Source organism: Myotis daubentonii, chromosome 5, assembly GCF_963259705.1.
Source record: "Myotis daubentonii chromosome 5, mMyoDau2.1, whole genome shotgun sequence".
NCBI classification, from domain to species: Eukaryota; Metazoa; Chordata; class Mammalia; order Chiroptera; family Vespertilionidae; genus Myotis; species Myotis daubentonii.
Window position 1 is genome coordinate 95363306 of NC_081844.1, and position 18572 is coordinate 95381877.

At 41.6% G+C, this 18572-nt stretch overlaps 1 protein-coding gene and 1 non-coding gene across 2 annotated transcripts in view; both read right to left on the reverse strand.

Moving 5' to 3' along the window:
- LOC132236167 (hepatitis A virus cellular receptor 1 homolog) overlaps positions 1-8174 on the reverse strand; it is a 34797-nt gene extending 26623 nt beyond the window's left edge. The window contains exons 1-3 of the mRNA XM_059699546.1: positions 8112-8174; positions 6778-6835; positions 3532-3870 (exon numbers count right to left, since the gene is read on the reverse strand). Of these exons, the coding sequence (XP_059555529.1) occupies positions 3532-3870; positions 6778-6835; positions 8112-8174 (460 nt within the window). The remainder of the gene's footprint in view (positions 1-3531; positions 3871-6777; positions 6836-8111) is intronic.
- A 7504-nt stretch (positions 8175-15678) lies between these two features.
- On the reverse strand, positions 15679-15821 carry LOC132236296 (small nucleolar RNA SNORA57). The gene has a single exon (XR_009453242.1). It is a non-coding gene; the product is annotated as a small nucleolar RNA SNORA57 (small nucleolar RNA).
- Between the last annotated feature and the right edge of the window lie 2751 nt (positions 15822-18572).

An 18572-nucleotide genomic window follows, 5' to 3' on the forward strand; every position in this document is an offset into this window, starting at 1 on the left:
ATATAGAGAAAAAAGCAAGTATGCAAAAAAAAAAATCTGATCAAAGGAGCATAAGGAACAATAAATAAGAGGAGACCAAAACAGATCTAGTAATGAACTTGTCCTCATCAGTAGAAAATACTAGTGTCTTTCCCAGAAAGAAGCTAGGAAGATATAAGTACAGACATAGGTTAGGAAAACCTCTAACAGAAAGGTGAGGAATAGGTTGAGCCTGTGAATAATGAAAGAAAACTTAAGCAAAGATTTGGTTATTGGAGGTTCAAATATCGTTCTATTAAAGAATTGGGAGGCACTGTAAAGTCTCCTACTAGTTCCTTTCCATGCTATATTTAAAAATTCAGACAGATCAGAGGAGAACCAAGATGGCGACATAGGTTAACGCCGGAGTTTGCTGCTTTGAACAACTACTTCAAAAGTAAAACTAAAAGACGGAAAGGACACCACCCAGAACCACAGGAACGCTGGCTGAGTGGAAGTCCTACAACTAGGAGGAAAGAGAAACGCATACGGACACTCAGAGGAGGCGCAGTGCTGAAGTCAAATTCTGAGGTGCGGAGTGCGAAGAGCGGGCTGGTGGCCGAGGGCGCGGTTGGCGTTTTCAATCGGGAGGGAGTCGCAGACTCTGAGCTCCAGATACAGGCGAGTCTTTAGGGACCCAGACTCAAACGGGAGAAGCGGGACTGTCTGGCTTCGGTCAGAGCGAGTGCAGCTTTCTCTCCCAGCTTTGCAGCGGGTGCTGGGACTCAGAGAGGCAGAGCCCCTGGGGACAGGACTGAGAGCCGCCATAACTGCTCTCTCCGGCCCACCCTGTTGATCCTGTGCGACCCGCCCTGCCCAAGCCCTGCACAGAGGCATTTGCCTGATAGCCTCAGGCAAAGGCTAGATTAGCACCTCCCTAGAGGACAGAAGTTCTCTCACTGCTGACTCAGCTGATTCTCATAGCCACTTGGCCTGGAGGTCAAACCCTCCCTGGTATTAGCTACAACAATCAAGGTTTAACTATAAGACTGCGAACAAAGACCACTAGGGGGTGCACCAAGGAAGCATAACAAAATGCGGAGACAAAGAAACAGGACAAAATTGTCAATGGAAGATATAGAGTTCAGAACCACACTTTTAAGGTCTCTCAAGAACTGTTTAGAAGCCGCCGATAAACTTAATGAGATCTACAAGAAAACTAATGAGACCCTCGATGTTATATTGGGGAACCAACTAGAAATTAAGCATACACGGACTGAAATAATGAATATTATACAGACGCCCGACAGCAGACCAGAGGAGCGCAAGAATCAAGTCAATGATTTGAAATGCGAGGAAGCAAAAAACACCCAACGGGAAAAGCAAAATTAAAAAAGAATCCAAAAATGCGAGGATAGTGTAAGGAGCCTCTGGGACAGCTTCAAGCGTAACAACATCAGAATTATAGGGGTGCCAGAAGATGAGAGAGACCAAGATATTGAAAACCTATTTGAAGAAATAATGACAGAAAACTTCCCCCACCTGGTGAAAGAAATGGACTTACAGGTCCAAGAAGCGCGGAGAACCCCAAACAAAAGGAATCCAAAGAGGACCACACCAAGACACATCATAATTAAAATGCCAAGAGCAAAAGATAAAGAGAGAATCTTAAAAGCAGCAAGAGAAAGAAACACAGTTACCTACAAGGGGATACCCATACGACTGTCAGCTGATTTCTCAACAGAAACTTTGCAGGCCAGAAGGGAGTGGCAAGAAATATTCAAAGTGATGAATACCAAGAACCTACAACCAAGATTACTTTATCCAGCAAAGCTATCATTCAGAATTGAAGGTCAGATAAAGAGCTTCATAGATAAGGAAAAGCTAAAGGAGTTCATCACCACCAAACCAGTATTATATGAAATGCTGAAAGGTATCCTTTAAGAAGAGGAAGAGGAAGAAAAAGGTAAAGATACAAATTATGAACAACAAATATGCATCTATCAACAAGTGAATCTAAGAATCAAGTGAATAAATAATCTGATGAACAGAATGAACTGGTGATTATAATAGAATCAGGGACATAGAAAGGGAATGGACTGACTATTCTTGGGGGGGGAAAGGGGTGTGGGAGATTCGGGAAGAGACTGGACAAAAATGGTGCACCTATGGATAAGGACAGTGGGTGGGGAGTGAGGGCGGAGGGTGGGGTGGGAACTGGGAGGAGGGGAGTTATGGGGGGGAAAAAAGAGGAACAAATGTAATAATCTGAACAATAAAGATTTAATTAAAAAAAATAAAAATAAATAAAAATTCAGACAGATCAAAATAAGTTCACAACTCCCAAAATTTCATAATCATAATCTCTCCTCCATGTGCTGCCTCCCACATCTGTCTATACAGCTCTATCTCATCAGCTTCTCTGGCTTCTCTGAATTGCTTCTCAGATATAATTTCCACAGAGTCAGACTTTTTCTCCATCTGAACTGTCCTTATATTATTTGCCTTTTTAACAAAATTTTATATATATTTTTATTGATTTCAGAGAAAAGGGGGAAGGAGAGAGTAATAGAAACATCAATGATGAGTGAGAGAGAATCATTGATTGGCTGCTTCCTGCATGCCTCCTCCTGGGGATCAAGCCTGCAACCTGAGCACGTGCCCTTAATCAGAATAGAACCCGGGACCCTTCAGTCCATATGCAGATGTTCTATCCACTGAGCTTTGCAAACCAGCTAGGGCTCTTACTTGCCTTTTCAAAGGAAATAACCTAGTCCAAAAATTGGGAGTTTGCAAATAAAGGTTTCTTAATATAATAAAAAAAGATAAAGAGATTCAGCTTATTAAAGTCACAAATATTGTATTCTACTGTCAATATAAGACTTTACTGGAAGGAGATTAAAGAAGAACTCAGAAACTTGGGATATTATAATGTCCATCTCAAGAGAGAAAAAATGTGAATTAGCCAGGTTTTTAGATTTCATGAAAATCTTAAAGGCAACTATTAATAAACAGTTATTAGGATGCATTTTAATTTTTAAACAAGCAATATCACAATATGAGTTATGCTTCATGAAATCAAGGTAGGGCAAAGTATGGGGGTGGGACTATACATGTTTACACAATGCACATGCAACAAGATTGAGCTGGTAAATGTCAAAGTTGATAATATTGTCTATACATTTGAAAATCTCCATTTTAGGTTTGAAATGTTAAGAAAGGTCATTTTATAAATTTTCAATGACATCATCTCAGAGAAAAGGTACAGTTGTTTACATTGAATAACTTTAGTTTGAGAAAAATATTCACCTCATCTCCCTATGGAGCCGTGAATGCCTCTTCATGAACTAACCAGCATTTTTGAAGCACTGCAGACTGGGAAGGCCCTCTAGTCTATGCTCTTGACTATAGATTCTTTTAACACATCATTCTACACAAGTAATTCTGTTTCCCCAAAGTTATTAAAAAACAGGATTAATATTCTCTTTCTTTCTTAAAGGAAGAGAATACCACCACCAAACAGTAAACATCTCAGTTCATGCACATGAAGTGATCACAGGAAGACAAACTCACCTGGCTTTATCTCCAAAAATATATTCTCTTTATAATCATTAAACCACCCTTTGAACTCAATACGGCAACAATAGGTGCCAGTGTCAGACAGGGCTGCATTCTGTATGGTTAGAGACAAATTCTCTCTGGAAATGATTCCATTCATCCTGTAACGTTTGTCCTTCTCAAAGGTGACACGGTAGCCATCAGTCGATACGAGTGTATTTGAGCATTTGGATAAAGGGCAAGGCCCTCGGCCCCAGCACGTGGGTGCGATTCCACCAGCTGTTGAGTAGGTACAGGGTAGCGTGGCAGACTGTCCCACCACTCCAGTCACGCGTGTCTGAGAAACAACAACATCTGCCAATAAAAACAAAACCGCGTGTGAGGCCTCAATATTTAATTTTATATTTATGTCCACTTCTCTTTATATGGTGTATTTCATTTGTAATCATGTGACTTTAATATTGAATCTAAATTTTTTTATGTTTTACTTTTTACATCTTTATCAGCATTTTGGTTTCTTGATAGTTGTAAATAACACATAATTTAAACTTATTTCTTTTGTTGTTGTTGTTAATCCTCACCCAAGGATATTTTTCCATTAATTTTTAGAAGAGTGGAAGAGAGTGGGGAGACAGAGAGAGAGAAATATTAATGTGAGAAACACACATTGACTGGTTGGCTCATGCATGAGCCCTGACTATGGCTGGGATTGAGCCTGCAACCGAGATACATGCCCTTGACCAGAATCAAATCTTGGACCCTTCAATCCATGAGCTGACACTCTGTCCACTGAGCCAAACTGGCTAGGGCTAAACTTATTTCTGTATTTGGAATTGTTTCCCAATAGGATAAACTTCTAAAATAGAAATTACCAGGACAAAGAGCAGAAATATTTTTATCAAATTAATTTCCAAAATGTTTGAACCAAATGACTGTCAATACTGGGGATTGAGCCCAAAACCCGGGCTGATGAACATATATATTTTAAATAAATAAATAAATAAATAAATAAAGTATTATTAGGCCCTGGCCAGGTAGCTCGGGTAGTTAGAGCAACATCAGTATGCAAAGTTTGTGGGTATGATCCCCAGTTAGGGCACATACAAGAATCAACCAATGGCCCTGACCAGTTTGGCTCAGTGGATACAGCATCCGACTGTGAACTGAAGGGTCCCAGGTTTGATTCCAGTCAAGGGCATGTACCTTGGTTGCGGGCACATCCCCAGTGGGGAGTGTGCAGGAGGCAGCTGATCGATGTTTCTCTCTCATCGATGTTTCTAACTCTCTGTCCCTCTCCCTTCCTCTCTGTAAAAAATCAATAAAATATATTTTTTTCAAAAAAGAATCAACCAATGAATGCATAAGTAAGTAGAATAACAAATCAATACTTTTAATCAAAAATTTAAATATAAAAATAATAAATAAAGTATTGTTGCCTTATAGGCAGAAGTCTAATAAACTTTCAGGAATCAATTTTTAGAAAATGGGTTTCTAATGGTTCCAGAAGAGCCAGGGCTGATCGTGCTCTTGAGGATGGTCGAAAAAAATCCAAGTAGAAATCATTCTCATGAGTAGATGACAGCTGGCACTTGAGCGAGACCCACTTCCCATGGTGAACCCAGAGAACTGAAGAATATTCAATCTAGTGCTAAATTAAGCCACTTAAAAACAAAAACTCTCTCCAGTGCTAGTGGCATTAAAACCCCATATTGTTGCCCGCCAGGTGTGGCTCAGTGGTTGAGCATCAATCTATGATTCAGGAGATCAAGGGTCAATTCCATGTCAGGGCACACACCAGAATGCAAGCTCAATCCCCAGTAGGGGGCATGCAGGAGGCATCCTATCAATGATTCTCTCTCATCATTGATGTTTCTATCTCTCTCTCCCACTCCCTTCCTCTCACGGAAATCAATAAAAATATACATATTTTTAAAACCCTATACTATCAAATGCAGTCAAGTTGGTCCTTAAATGAAACCTGAGATGTACCAACTAATCTTATTTAATTTTAATTTTTAAATTACAATTGATATACAATATTATATCAGTTGAAAGTGTACAACATAGTGATTAGAAATTTATATAACTTGTGAAGTGATCACCCCAATAAGTCTAGAACCCATTTCACACTATTCATAGTTATTAAAATATTATTGACTATATTCCCTATGCTGTAACCCAACTAATCACAGTTAGGACGGGGCTGTGAATTTCAAAGTGCTCTGGAAATAAATTGTAATCATTACGTAAAGTAAGAGTCTATTTTTTCTCTTGATGCCTATAATGTTTAATTTTGCCTAACATCATTTGTAGATTACAAATATAGCATGCTAACTTAAAATTTCAGTATGGAGGTATAATTTAAATGAACTTTTTCCCATGATCAAATCACCTCTGGTGACTATTATTTTTAAATTTAGGTTGTATCTATTCTCCAACTCAGAGAATGTTTGAAATAATATACAAGGTGTCCCAAAAATGTATACACACACTTTAATAATTATAAAGACAGTGTTTATTTAAATACATTTTATTTTCAAAATTGAGCTATTGGCTGTTAAAGTGTGTATATATATTTTTGGGACACCATTTATATTATTTTTACTGTTTTAAAGATTTTTTATTAATTTTGAGAGGGAGAATAAGAGAGAGGATGAGAGAGAGAGAGAAACATTGATGTGACAGCAAGACAGTGATAGACTGCCTCCTGCATGCCCCCTACCTGGGATCCAGCCAGAAACCCCGGGCATATGCCCTGACTGGAAATTGAACCAGAGACCTTTTGATGCATGGGGAGATGCCCAACCAAAGGAGCCACACTAGCCAGGATATATCTTATTGTTAAAAGAAATATTTGCACATAGTTAAAAACAAATGCACAAAATGTAAAATGAAAGACTGGCTCTTTTCCATCCTATCCCCATGTCCTCCTTCCATTCTCTCCTACAAGATGAAAACACTGCTACTATTTCTTAAATACATGTGAAAAGTCTATGTATACCCAACTACCTACCCACCCCCTCTTTCTGAAACAGAAATGGCAGCATACAACAAAATGTTATACTTACCCTTAGATTTTGTGATTCATACCATTTAAGGAATTACTTTGGAGTAAGATTTCAGCCTGGTTCTTTGCTCACTAGTTGACCCATTACCTGCCAACAGAGTCCAAGCATATCCATCTTCCTCACCCCACACCCACACACACCCTGCACTGCCTCATGCCCAGGCCTTCCAAACCCCAGCCCACCTATCACTTACCTGCCCAAAGTAGTATGAGGCTGGGGAAGGCTACCCAAGAAGGCATGATGGTATCAGCCTAAAGGGAAGAAAAGAGAAAATGGACTGTTTGCTGTGCCCCCAACAGATGGTATGGGGACACATCTTAATTCTCAGATTGCAACTTTTCCTTGTACCTAACTGCATGCATCACATGAGCCTACCCTGCTATGGATGGGAGACCACATACAATGGCTTCAGGTCTCTGTTAGCTCAAGGTGGCTGAGAGCTCTGTACCTCCGACAGGCAGGCAAAGCTGCCCTTGGAAGTAACCCCTTATTTCCCAGCTCCTTTTCCACATGGAAAGTCCACACTGACTCCCGATGCTCAGAGAGATTAGGGAGGAAACAGGAAGGAAACCAGACCCAGGCTCAGTTGGGGGGGACTCCAGAGCAAATCCAGTCCTCCAATGGTCCTGATGCACTTACCCTTGGGCTGAGATGACCGTCTACTGGCCCTTTGGTGAGTAGAGGGTACTTCTTGCCCTGTGGCCACAATGGCTAGTCCCTAGCCTCAGTTATATCGCCAAGTTATCTATTAACAAGGATTAAGTCAGAATGTGAATCACTGTGTTTCATCACTCATGCTACAGGAAGCAACGACTCAGACTGCATTTTATTGAAGGATGTCAGGAGAACATTTCAGAAAGCAGAATGTGGACCAGGCCTAGTGCTCATAGACCCAGACTCAGAGAAAAGCCCCCAAACTGAAAGTCTACCGTCATAAGTGGGGGGCAGAGAGAGGCTGGCAAAAGAAGCAGCCACTCCAATCTGGCAACTAAGTTTAGTAAGAAAAACTCACATGCAAGCTTCTTCTCTGGTGACTGCAAGACAAAATGGATGCCCACACTCCTTGATGAGTAATGGGTGGGGATAGTCATAAATACTATTATGTATCAATGTTTCTTTCTCTCTGTCTCTTTCTCTCCATCTGTTCTCTCCCCCTTCCTCTCTCTAAAATAAAAAAAAATAAAATTAAAATATCTTTATTAGTTTTGTTATACTCTGGGACTCTGCCATAGCCCAGTAGGTCAGTGATAAGGATTTTCTAACTTAATTTAATTCAACTCTTCCACAGTTTTTACTATTATATTGAGGCTGACAAATATACTAAGGATAAAAATGTCCAGGATTGTACATTCAGATAGAGACACAAGTAAAGTAAACATTTAACTAATAAAATTGTGCAGAATGATATAAATGGCAAAATATAATTAGACCATGTCACTCCCCAACTTACAACCCTCCCATGGCTCTTTCAGAAAAAAGTAAAAAATCCTAACTCCTAACCTAGATGCAAAGGCCCAGTGATCTGACCTCTGCCCAACTCTCAGATTTTTCTATTATCTCCTCCCTGTCCACGGGGCTCCAGCGACTCATGGTTCTTTCAAATGCATCCCTACTTTAGTACTTTCTTGCTGGTGGTGCTCTCTGCCTAGATCCCCATTCCTTTAACCATTTCCAGACTTCTCTTTTTCATTCTGTTCTTTGCTTACACGTCACCTCAGATATTCCTCATCACTCTGTTTTGTTTTCTACACTGCATTTGTCACCTCCTTTTCTATGATTTGATGCTGGGGTCCAACCCCAGCAGGTCCAGGGGTCCCCAAAGGTGTGGATGGAGTTGGCGAAGAAGGAATGACATGGAGACAGCGTTCAGTTGATCAGCAGCCTAGCCAGGATCTCTAGCCAGGATCTCCAGCCAAGTTCTGTTCAGGATCTCCAGTGAAGTTCTGCTTTCTATTGTCTTGTTACATCTGTATTTATACTAGTTGATTTTAATCCTGTCAATTTCTATTGCAAAGGTGAGGGCGTTTCTTATCTCCATTCCAGGGAGTAAAGATTATGTAGCTTAAGCGTGATTGTTCGTAGTTAAAGTGATTAACTACCCGCCAGGCACTTAGTTAAGGAGTTTTATTCCCTCCCTAACTTCAAGGAAAAATCCTTACCTGGGGAAACAACCTTTCTCAGAGAGGTGACCTTGGTTAAAACACATAGCACTAAGGGGAGCAAACATATTAAGAACAGTATGCTATATACGCCAGGTCCCTTGAAACATATGCTGTGCAAATGTTTCTTTCCTGCAGCAACTGTGTCAAGCAGCAAGGATGGACCGGCTTCCAGCAAATGTGTGTGTGATAGCTGGTCTGGCTCAGTGGATAGAGCATCAGCCTGCAGACCAAAGGGTCCCAGTTCCATTCCAGTAAAGGGCTCTGCAACCTTGGTTTCAGGCTCCTCTCAGGCCCCAGACCTGATTGGGGCTCGGGCAGGAGGCAACAAATCAATGTGATTCTCTCACACTGATGTTTCTCTCTGTCTTTCCCTCTCTCTTGCACTCTCCCTAAAAATCAATGGAAAAAGATCCTTGTGTGAGGATTAACAACAACAAAATGGTGGTTAGTATAAATGAGGAAGTTAATTTTTTTCATTTAACTTCATTTTAATTAATTTAAATTTAGGGAGCATTTGAGATCTTTCTCCCCAGCATCTGTTGTCAATTTGGCTCAAATCAAAACTTATAATATTTTAAATAAATTAATTTTCATTTAAATAGCCATACATGGCAATAAAATAAATCTTAAAAGAAAAAAAAAGCCACACCTGGTTATTGTGTATGCTCCATACACACATGTTCATTTCCATTTCTATATTTTATAATGCCCACTTTAGCCCTGGCTGGTTTGGCTCAATGGATAGTGTCGGCCTGTGGACTGAAGGGTCTCAGGTTTGATTCCAGCCAAGGGCACATGCCTGGGTTGCAGACTCGATTCCCAGTGAGGGGCATGCAGGAGGCAGCCAATCAATGATTCTCTCATCATTGATGTTTCTATCTCTCTATCCCTCTCCCTTCCTCTCTGAATTAAATAAATAAATAAATAAATAAATAAATAAATAAATAAATAGAGTAACTTCATATAATGCCCGCTTCACAGATGAAGAGAGGCTGAGCAAAGGAATGTGTCGGCTCTAAAGTCACACAGCCTCCAAGTAAGCCTAAATATGCAGGTCTTCCTCACTGATATTGCCCAGGAGAAGCTTAAACAACTGAGATGTATAAGCCATGAACCCATTTGCATGAGACCCTATCTCGCAAGAAATTCAAAGCACTCCAGTTTTGTGAATTTTCCCAAATTTTTTAAATAGATTTTTAAATTATAATTGACACAAAAGACTATCTATATTCATTTCAGGTATACAACAGAGTGACTAGACATACAAACCTTACAAAGTTATCCCCATGATAAGTCTAGGACCCGTGTGACACCATACATAATTATTCCAATATTATTATTTTTTAAATATATTTTACTGATTTTTTTACAGAGAGGAAGGGAGAGGGATAGAGAGTTAGAAACATCGATGAGAGAGAAACATCCACCGATCAGCTGCCTCCTGCACACCTCCTACTGGGGATGTACCCGCAATCAAGGTACATGCCCTTGACCAGAATCGAACCTGGGACCCTTCAGTCTGCAGGCTGACACTCTACCCACTGAGCCAATAACCGGTTAGGGCTATTCCAATATTATTGACCACATTCCCTCTGCTGTACTTTACATCCCTGCTACTTATTTTATAACTGGCAGATTGTACATTTTCATTCCCTTCATCTTTTACACCCCCCCACCTCCTCCACCCCCATCAGGTACATATTAATTTGTTCTCTGTATGTATGTATGAGCTTGTTTCCATTTCGTTTTCTTTGTCCTAGTTTTTACATTCCACATATAACTGAAAACTGATGGTCTTTTTATTTCTCTGTCTGCCTTTTGTCATTTAGCATACTATCCTCTAGGTCCATTTTGTCACAAAAGGCAAGATTTCATTCTTTTTATGGCTGCGTAATATTCCTTTGTACATATGTAGCTCATGTTCTTTATCCATTCATCTACTGACAGATGCCTAGGTTGCTGCTTGTGCTGAATGGAAGGGCATTTGGGAGAGATTGCAGGGCGTGCCAGAAGCAGGCCATCACTCCTGTAGAACGTGAGGGCTTTTCGGGGAGACTATGTGGGCTCTTGTGAAGGGTCTGGAGCTGCTGGAAGAGGCCCCAGCAAGGTGAGCTGTTTGGGTGGGGCAGACTCTCAGGGAAAAGCCAGAGCAGGGCAGACAGTGTAGGCCAGGTTAATAGAGAGAGAGATTTTGTGCCTGCCTGCTCAGGACCAGCTGGATGGGAGAACTCAACAAAGGGACAATAGCACTCTGTCCCCTGAGAGAGTTCCTACCAATCCCTGCCGCTCTAGCCTGTGTCCTAAGGTTAATCCATTGAGTTTCTCCCCTTAGGTCACGGGCACTTCTGGAGCTGCTGCCTCTCTGTTGGAGCTTAGAGGACAGGAGTTCATGTGAACCCTCTGCCTACAGTGCTAGGTCTCCTATAACCCTTCCTCCATCTCAGACATAATCCCCACTGGTGCCCAAAGCTGGATGTTGCAGGAACTCTCGGCGCAGGTGCCCTGTGCTGTGGAGCCTGGAGGGGGTCAGACCTCTGACTCTTTACTGGGGACCTGTGAGGCCCAGCTATCCCTCCCATTCATTCATCACCAAGCCAGGGGTATGGTACCTGCCCAAACCACATATCCACCCTCTTACCTTCACTTTGAGGCACCTTCTTTACACCTTTAGTTAGAGAAATTCTGCTCAGCTAGTCTTCAGGTGGTTCTCTGTGATGGGTGTTCTATAACTCAGTTTTAATTCTGATGTGCTCCTGGGAGAAGGCGGGTTCAAGATTTACCTCCTTGGCCACCATGACTCCACCCCCCCCCCCCCACCACCACCCGACCCAGTCTTTTCCCTAATTTCTATTGGCTTAAACATTGTTGTCCTAACGTGCAAGCACCTAAATTCGATTTTCTCTTCCGCATAAATTTCCAGAGGATTCCTTTCTAGCTCCTCTGACGCTTTGTCACCAATCCTTCCCCCAAGGGTTTTTATGGATAAAGACAACTTTCTTCCAGCATTCCATTCTTTATCTCTTTGCCACACCTTGACATCAGACCATTGGGAAGTATCTTTGAAGGTCAGACTTCTCCAGTCTGCCACAATCTCCTTACTAAATGTATCTACTTCCTAACTTAAATAGATTATAAGGAGATATTAATGGACTGGAACAACATTTGTTCTCTGCTAGGCTGTCTTTAAGATTCAGCACAGAGCTTGATTTTGGGTCTGACTCTGGAGCTGAAATGCCACGCAAATTTTGGGACTGTTTATATCTGAAGGGATCTTAAACTACTGGGGCCAACTCCTCAACTGATAATGAATAAACTGAGGGCCAAAAGGAGGACTAGAGGACGGGACCCACAGAAGACACACTGTGGGGGCCAACACAGAAGAGAAAGCCTAGAGTGCCTGCTCCTACTCAACTGTTCTTGTCACTCAACACACATTATTTCACCAAATATTCATTGAACACCTAATGCTAAGCAGTGGGGCATCTGATGGAAAGAAAAAGAAAAAAGCAGTAATACTCTTTGTAATACTTTAAACAATAAAAATAAAAAAAAGAAAGAAAGAAAAAAGCAAACCTTTTTACCCTCAAAAGTGTAGGTAAACAAGCTGCCACCTTTAGTGAAAAATGAAGTAGATCCCTGGCTGGCATGGCTCAGTAGTTTGATCGTTGGCCTGCACACTGACGGGTCTCGGGTTCAATTCCTGGTCAAGAGCATGTACCTGAATTTCAGATTCAATCCTGGTGCCGGCCTGGTCAGGGTATGTGCGGGAGGAAACCAGTCAATGTGTCTCTCTCACATTAAAGTTTCTCTCTCTCTCTCTCTCTCCACTCTCTCTCCCTTTCCCTGTTTTGTTTTGTATTTTTTTTTTGTTGGGGTTTTTTTTGGGGGGGAGGGCTCTGAAACCCAGGTATCCCTCCCATTCATTAACCACTACGCCCACCCCTTCCACTCTCTCTAAAAATCAATGGGAGGAAAAATATCCTCAGATGAGGATTAAAAAATAAAATAAAAAAGGAAGTAGAGCTACACTGTGCCCCAATATAATTGATATAAATCTTTCTGATGTTAATAGCATGTCCATGGACACTCCGGGTTTTGAACTTGTGTATGACAAAAAATGTCAGAAAACTGGGAGGGATAGCTGGGCTCCTCTCTCAGCCATAGGGCAGTCCCTGTGCACCGTAGAACGTTTTCTAAGAAATCATGAGAGTAACATGACTTTTCCTTCCTAAAACCAAAACAGTGGGTGTTGTCTCCTTAGAAACATTGACAACATGGCATATTTGCTTTTGGATGAATACTTTCACTTGCAACCAGTGTGCCTTATTGTATGATCACATGATTATGAGACATTTCCCCCACATTCAATTTTGGAAAGATGGCTGGGTCAAAGAGACTTAATTGCATTGGTATTTTGCTATTTATTATTATACAAAATACTGTAAAATATTTTCTGAAGGTGACCCAAACATAAAATAAGCATTTTTAAATTTATTATGTGTTGGTATCTTTATTCTTTGGTTAATCCTCACCCCAGAATATTTTTCCATTGATTTTATTTTATTTATATTTTTTAGAGAGCATGGAAGAAAGGAGGAGAGACATAGAGAAACATTAATGTGAGAGAGATGTTAGAGAGACACATTGATTGGTTGCCTCTCACATGCGCCCCATCTGTCCGGGGCTGGGATTGAGCCTGTAACTGAGTTATATGCCCTTTACCTGCAATAGAACCCAGGACTCTTCAGTCTGAGGGGTGACACTCTTTCCACTAAGCCAAACCCACTAGAGTAATACTCATATTTAAACAAATCCCACCACCACCACCATACATGAATAGTTTAAATAATTAAAAAGGTTTTTTAAAAAAAGTTTTTTAAAAAGCTCACTGCTTTCTCTGGGAAAAGAGAGTCACACCATAAGCAGAAGGAATTTCAGCAAGAACTAAGAAAAGAAAATCATTACTGTGAGTAAATGAGTAACTTGGAATGCCCTTAATAGTTGCAGTCAATGTAACTACAGAGGATCCAGAAGCCTGGAACTAACATTTCTGACTCATGCTGCTCTTTGCACAGGTTCCAGAAAAATCGGCCCACATCTGAGCCATCCTTAAGCTTGAGAACTTTCCACCCTAATGGTGCAACTGTCCTTTTCCCCACTTCCCACTGAGTCCCAGAAAAGGTTGGTGGAAAAACCTTAAAAATTAAAGATTTAAGGCATCTCAACTTATCTCCAGAAGGAGCCACACTTTCTCAATAGAAACCTGGAGACAAAGTAATGTGGTTTAGTTTAATTTTTTTTTAATTTAAATGAAAATGAAGTACGTTTTTGTTATGTTGTTTTTTTCAGCCTGTAAAATACTTCATCTGGTTGCTTTTGCATATTAAAGGCAAAGGTGTATGTGAAGGTATTCGATAGCAAGCACAGAATATGCACCAAATAAATTTTAGCTTTGATAAAACTTTCTAAGAAAAAAATTGAAAATAAAATTTAAATTTAAATGGAAATAAGCTCGAGGGACACCCCGAAGTCAATTGCAGCACACCGCGCAGATGATGCGGGATCAGTCCTAGACCACGCACAATAAAGTTAGCCTGGATCTTTTTTCTGTGGCAGGGCCCTGCCTTCAGTTTATAAAAAATAACACAACACCTGTGCAGCACCATAAAGGGAAGTGCAAACAAGGAACCGCTTGAATTTCTGCTTCCAGAATTTCAAACCTAGAAAAAGGAAAGACAGATAAACCATTATAAGACCTTATTTTTCAGTCTCCAAAGATAAAGGGGCCCCTCTTTTCGCAGCCCATGAGTCTCTTAGGCAGAGCTCTGGGAGAGAAAAAAAACCCTAACGCACTTCAATAAACAGATCATATATTCAATATTATTTCACTGTGATTAAGTTACCACTTGTCATCTCCAGGGCACTGGTAGCAGCTTTTCGTTCCTCTTTCTGCCATCTGTCTCATTCTAAGTACTTGATGGAAAGTGGATCCCACTCAAGTTCACTGACAGTTTGACCTTTAATTTACTTAACTTGTCCCAGTCTTCATATCTTTCTTTCTTTTTAAGTGAAAGAGAGTTTATTAGTGAAGCACTGTGACAGAGTGGCTACGCCACAGACAGAGCAGCCTTCGTTTCTTTCTATGAAGTGGGGGGCAGGCAGGAAAACACTGCTGTAATGCTTAACCGTGCCTTTTCATTACAAAAGGAAATGGAGATCATGTAATGCTTACAGAATCACCTAAAAGGTGTGGACGAAAGGGGCCACACGCTGACCTGACAAGCTCAGGGAAGGCCTGCGTGGCAGCCTAGCAGACTCAGAGACCTAAAATAACCACAAAGGATGGCCTGAAATTAAACTTTAACTAAAAGCAGTTATGGTGGGCAGTTATGTCCTAAGCCAGTATCTTCACTGACAAGATCAACTTTGATCCTTACTGAGCCCATTTGCCTTTTTGCCTCTAAGATAACATACCCTTGAAATGTCTGGGTAACTTGTAACTTCCCTTTTTCTGGAGCCCCTGGGGCACAACCAAATGTTCTGGGCGCCAGGACAGATACTACAAATTCCTTCATTATCATGTTAATTGATCCTGCACCCACCTAAGTATGTGTCCATCATTTTACTTTTTATCCTATCACAGAGGTTTCCCGCTTCGCTTAATCCCACCTCCTTAAATCTGTCACCAATGAATTTCATATATAAATACGGATGTAACCCTGCCATTCTCCGGAGCACTATCTCAATTCGTTGAGATTCTGCTTCCCGGCATATGTCGACAGTTTGGCTCAAATAAACTCACAAAAATTCTTTACAGGTTTCAATGGTTTTTTTATGTTAACAAAGGAAAAATTGAAAGTCTATATCTTGACCATTTGCTCCTGTGGGGTAAACGTATTCATTTGGGTACATTTTTCCAGATTTTTTTTAACTGGTGTCCCTTCACTTGAGGATAGAACCAGGGGACTGGAAACCATGGGCAGCAAAGACCTGATACCAGGGGCAGAGCTTTCCCTCTGCCTCCATATAGTTCTGGGACCAGGACCATGTGCCAGGTCTTAGCAAGAAGAGGAGGGTCTCCCAGACTTTTTTAAGGTAAAGAAAAAAGGTCTATCACTTATATATACTATTCTAGAACATTCTTTTTAAGTTATCAATAAAGCATTCCCCTCTGACAAATGGCACAAGCTTTGTCAGAATAAGGGTTTCATCTGCTTCCTCACTGTTCTATTCAAAGGGACTAAAATAGTACCTGACAAAGTAGATGCCATAAATGTTCACAGAATGAATGGATGGAACGAATTCTCCTGCAGTCAGACTGGAAGTTCTATGTGGTCAGAGATGTGTCTATTTGGTCTCTCTCTCTGGTCTCAGTATCAGACTACCTGGCACATAGTAAGCACTAATAAATATTTGTTAAATTAGGAAAACAGCTCAAAGATGAAATCACCCTGAATACATCTTACCTGCCTCGGTGTGCTGATGCACCACAATAATCAACTATTCCCCTATCAATGGAAAGAGGTTTTTGCAAACATCATTGCAATGATCATCCGGGTGTACGTACCCTTGTTTAAAGATTTCTGTGGGTAAGAATCTCCTTTGGAGGGAACCACTGATGTGGTCTAAGTGTCTTCTGAAGTCCCTTCCCTCCAGGTGACTAGCATCATGGCATGCAGCACAGCAGCAGGTTGGTCATCACCAAGGCAGGGGCAGTTTTCAGACAGTGATGGGTGCATATTGGTGATTGATTCCCTATGTGCTGGGGAGGGCTCAGCAGAAAGGGGGAAATGGACAGGGAGGAACAGACTTCCAAGAGCCTGACATGGGAGATGATGCAGAAACAACAGCCACTTTTGCCTACATAGCAACACAGATTTAGCTTAGGGTCTGTGAGTTCTTCAAGAAGTGAGGTGACTGCCCTGACCGGTTTGGCTCAGTGGATAGAGCATTGGCCTGCGGACTGAAGGGTCCCAGGTTCGATTCCAGTCAAGGGCATGTACCTTGGTTGCGGGCATATCTCCAGTGGGGGGTATGCAGGAGGCAGCTGATCGATGTTCCTCTCTCATTGATGTGTCTAACTCTCTATCCCTCTCCCTTCCTCGCTGTAAAATATCAACAAAATATATATATTTAAAAAAAAAAAAAAGTAGGTGACAGAGTTCTGTCTGAGTGCTTCAATGGAAAGGCTTTCCAGAAAGCTACCTTTCTAGGTATTTAAGATTTTCATTGCAAAGATATTTAGTAAATTTGTCTTATGTCTCACACAGAGGCAACAAGTAAGGAGGCAGAGCTAGTCTCCAGTCTTGGAATGGGAGCTTAGGGACCACTGTCTTCCCACCAAGGGATCTGAGGCTGACTAGTACAGATTGCTGCAGCCCTTCGTCTTCCTTCCACCAGGAAACGGAATTGGCATCCCAGTCACTGCTTCTTCTTCTGTGAAAACATGGCCCTGGTTCTCTCCTTGAATGGAGAAGTTGGTCAGAGACGTTCCCCTCTGAGTTCACTCCAAGCAGAACTTGACAACATACACAAATGCACTTCCTTTTTCCCCAGGAGCTCCTGCCACACCACGGCTTGCTGAGCCGGCTTCTTTGCTGAAGAAGGAGAATGTAAGTTGGTATCTGTAGGAGAGCCTTCATTCAAAGAAGCTTGAACGTTGAGACTCAAAGGAAACCTTCAAGGCCATCTAGTCTACTCCAGGAGTTTCTTCACCTTTTATGAGTCAACCTTCTCTTTGAAAATCAGTGGCCCCTTTAGACTTTCTGTACCAAAAAGGCATGCATATATCTTAGCACGGAATTCCCCCTACCCCGCTCCCCGCCCCTGCCCTTTTCAGGAGCTTCGTGGACACATCATGGGACTGAAATTCCTGGAATTCAGGAGACCCCACATTAAGAATTCCTACTTGACAGAGGAGCTCATTTGTGATCTAAAGCCCTGATTATCAGTCTCTGAGTTGAGTAACCTGTTGGCTGGAATGCAGAGGTAATGTAATAACATGTCTGAATACTGGGTAGGTCATGGTTCAATCGTTTCGTGAGCTAATTACCTTCAGAAAATGGAAAAAGGATGCTGGGTAGCTGCAGGCAGAACCTTAAGGTCAGTTAGCTGACACATCTGACAGTTTTCGAAGAAGACGATACAAACTCAAAAATAAAGCTGGGGCCTGGCTAGTGTGGCTAATTGGTTGGAGTGTCATCCATGCACCTAAGGGCCATGGGTTCCACTCCCATTCAGGGCACATACCCAGGTTGCGGGTTCACTTCCTGGGGGCACAACCAACTGGTGTTTTATTTGTTGTTGTTGTTGTTTTCTCTCTCTTTGTCAGTCTCAGCCCTGGGAGAGTGACTTTTGTCTTGGAAACTAAGACGCCAAGGGTTCTTTACAAAAGGCAAGTGAGATCGCAGACTGAAGAGTTTCTCCAAACCCGTGGTCTTTCTCTGTCTTTCCTTCCTGCATTTTCCTGTCACCACCTTTGTGCCATCAAATGCATTTTTCAATATATTTTTATTTGTTTCAGAGAGGAAGGGAGAAGGAGAGAGAAACGTCAATGATAAGAGAGAATCATTGATCGGCCGCTTCCTGCACGCCCCACACTGGGGATCAAGCCCACAACCTGGCATGTGTCCTTGACCAAAATTGAACTTGGGACCCTTCAGTTTGCAGGCCTATGCTGTATCCACTGAGCCAAACCAGCTAGGGCTCCGATACATTGAATACAAACCTCCAGCTTGTTCAGTGTGTGCACTTGCAGGGCATCACAGAGCTAGCAGTTACCCAAGAGATCACAGCCAACCTCTTCATTTATAGACAGAGAAACTGA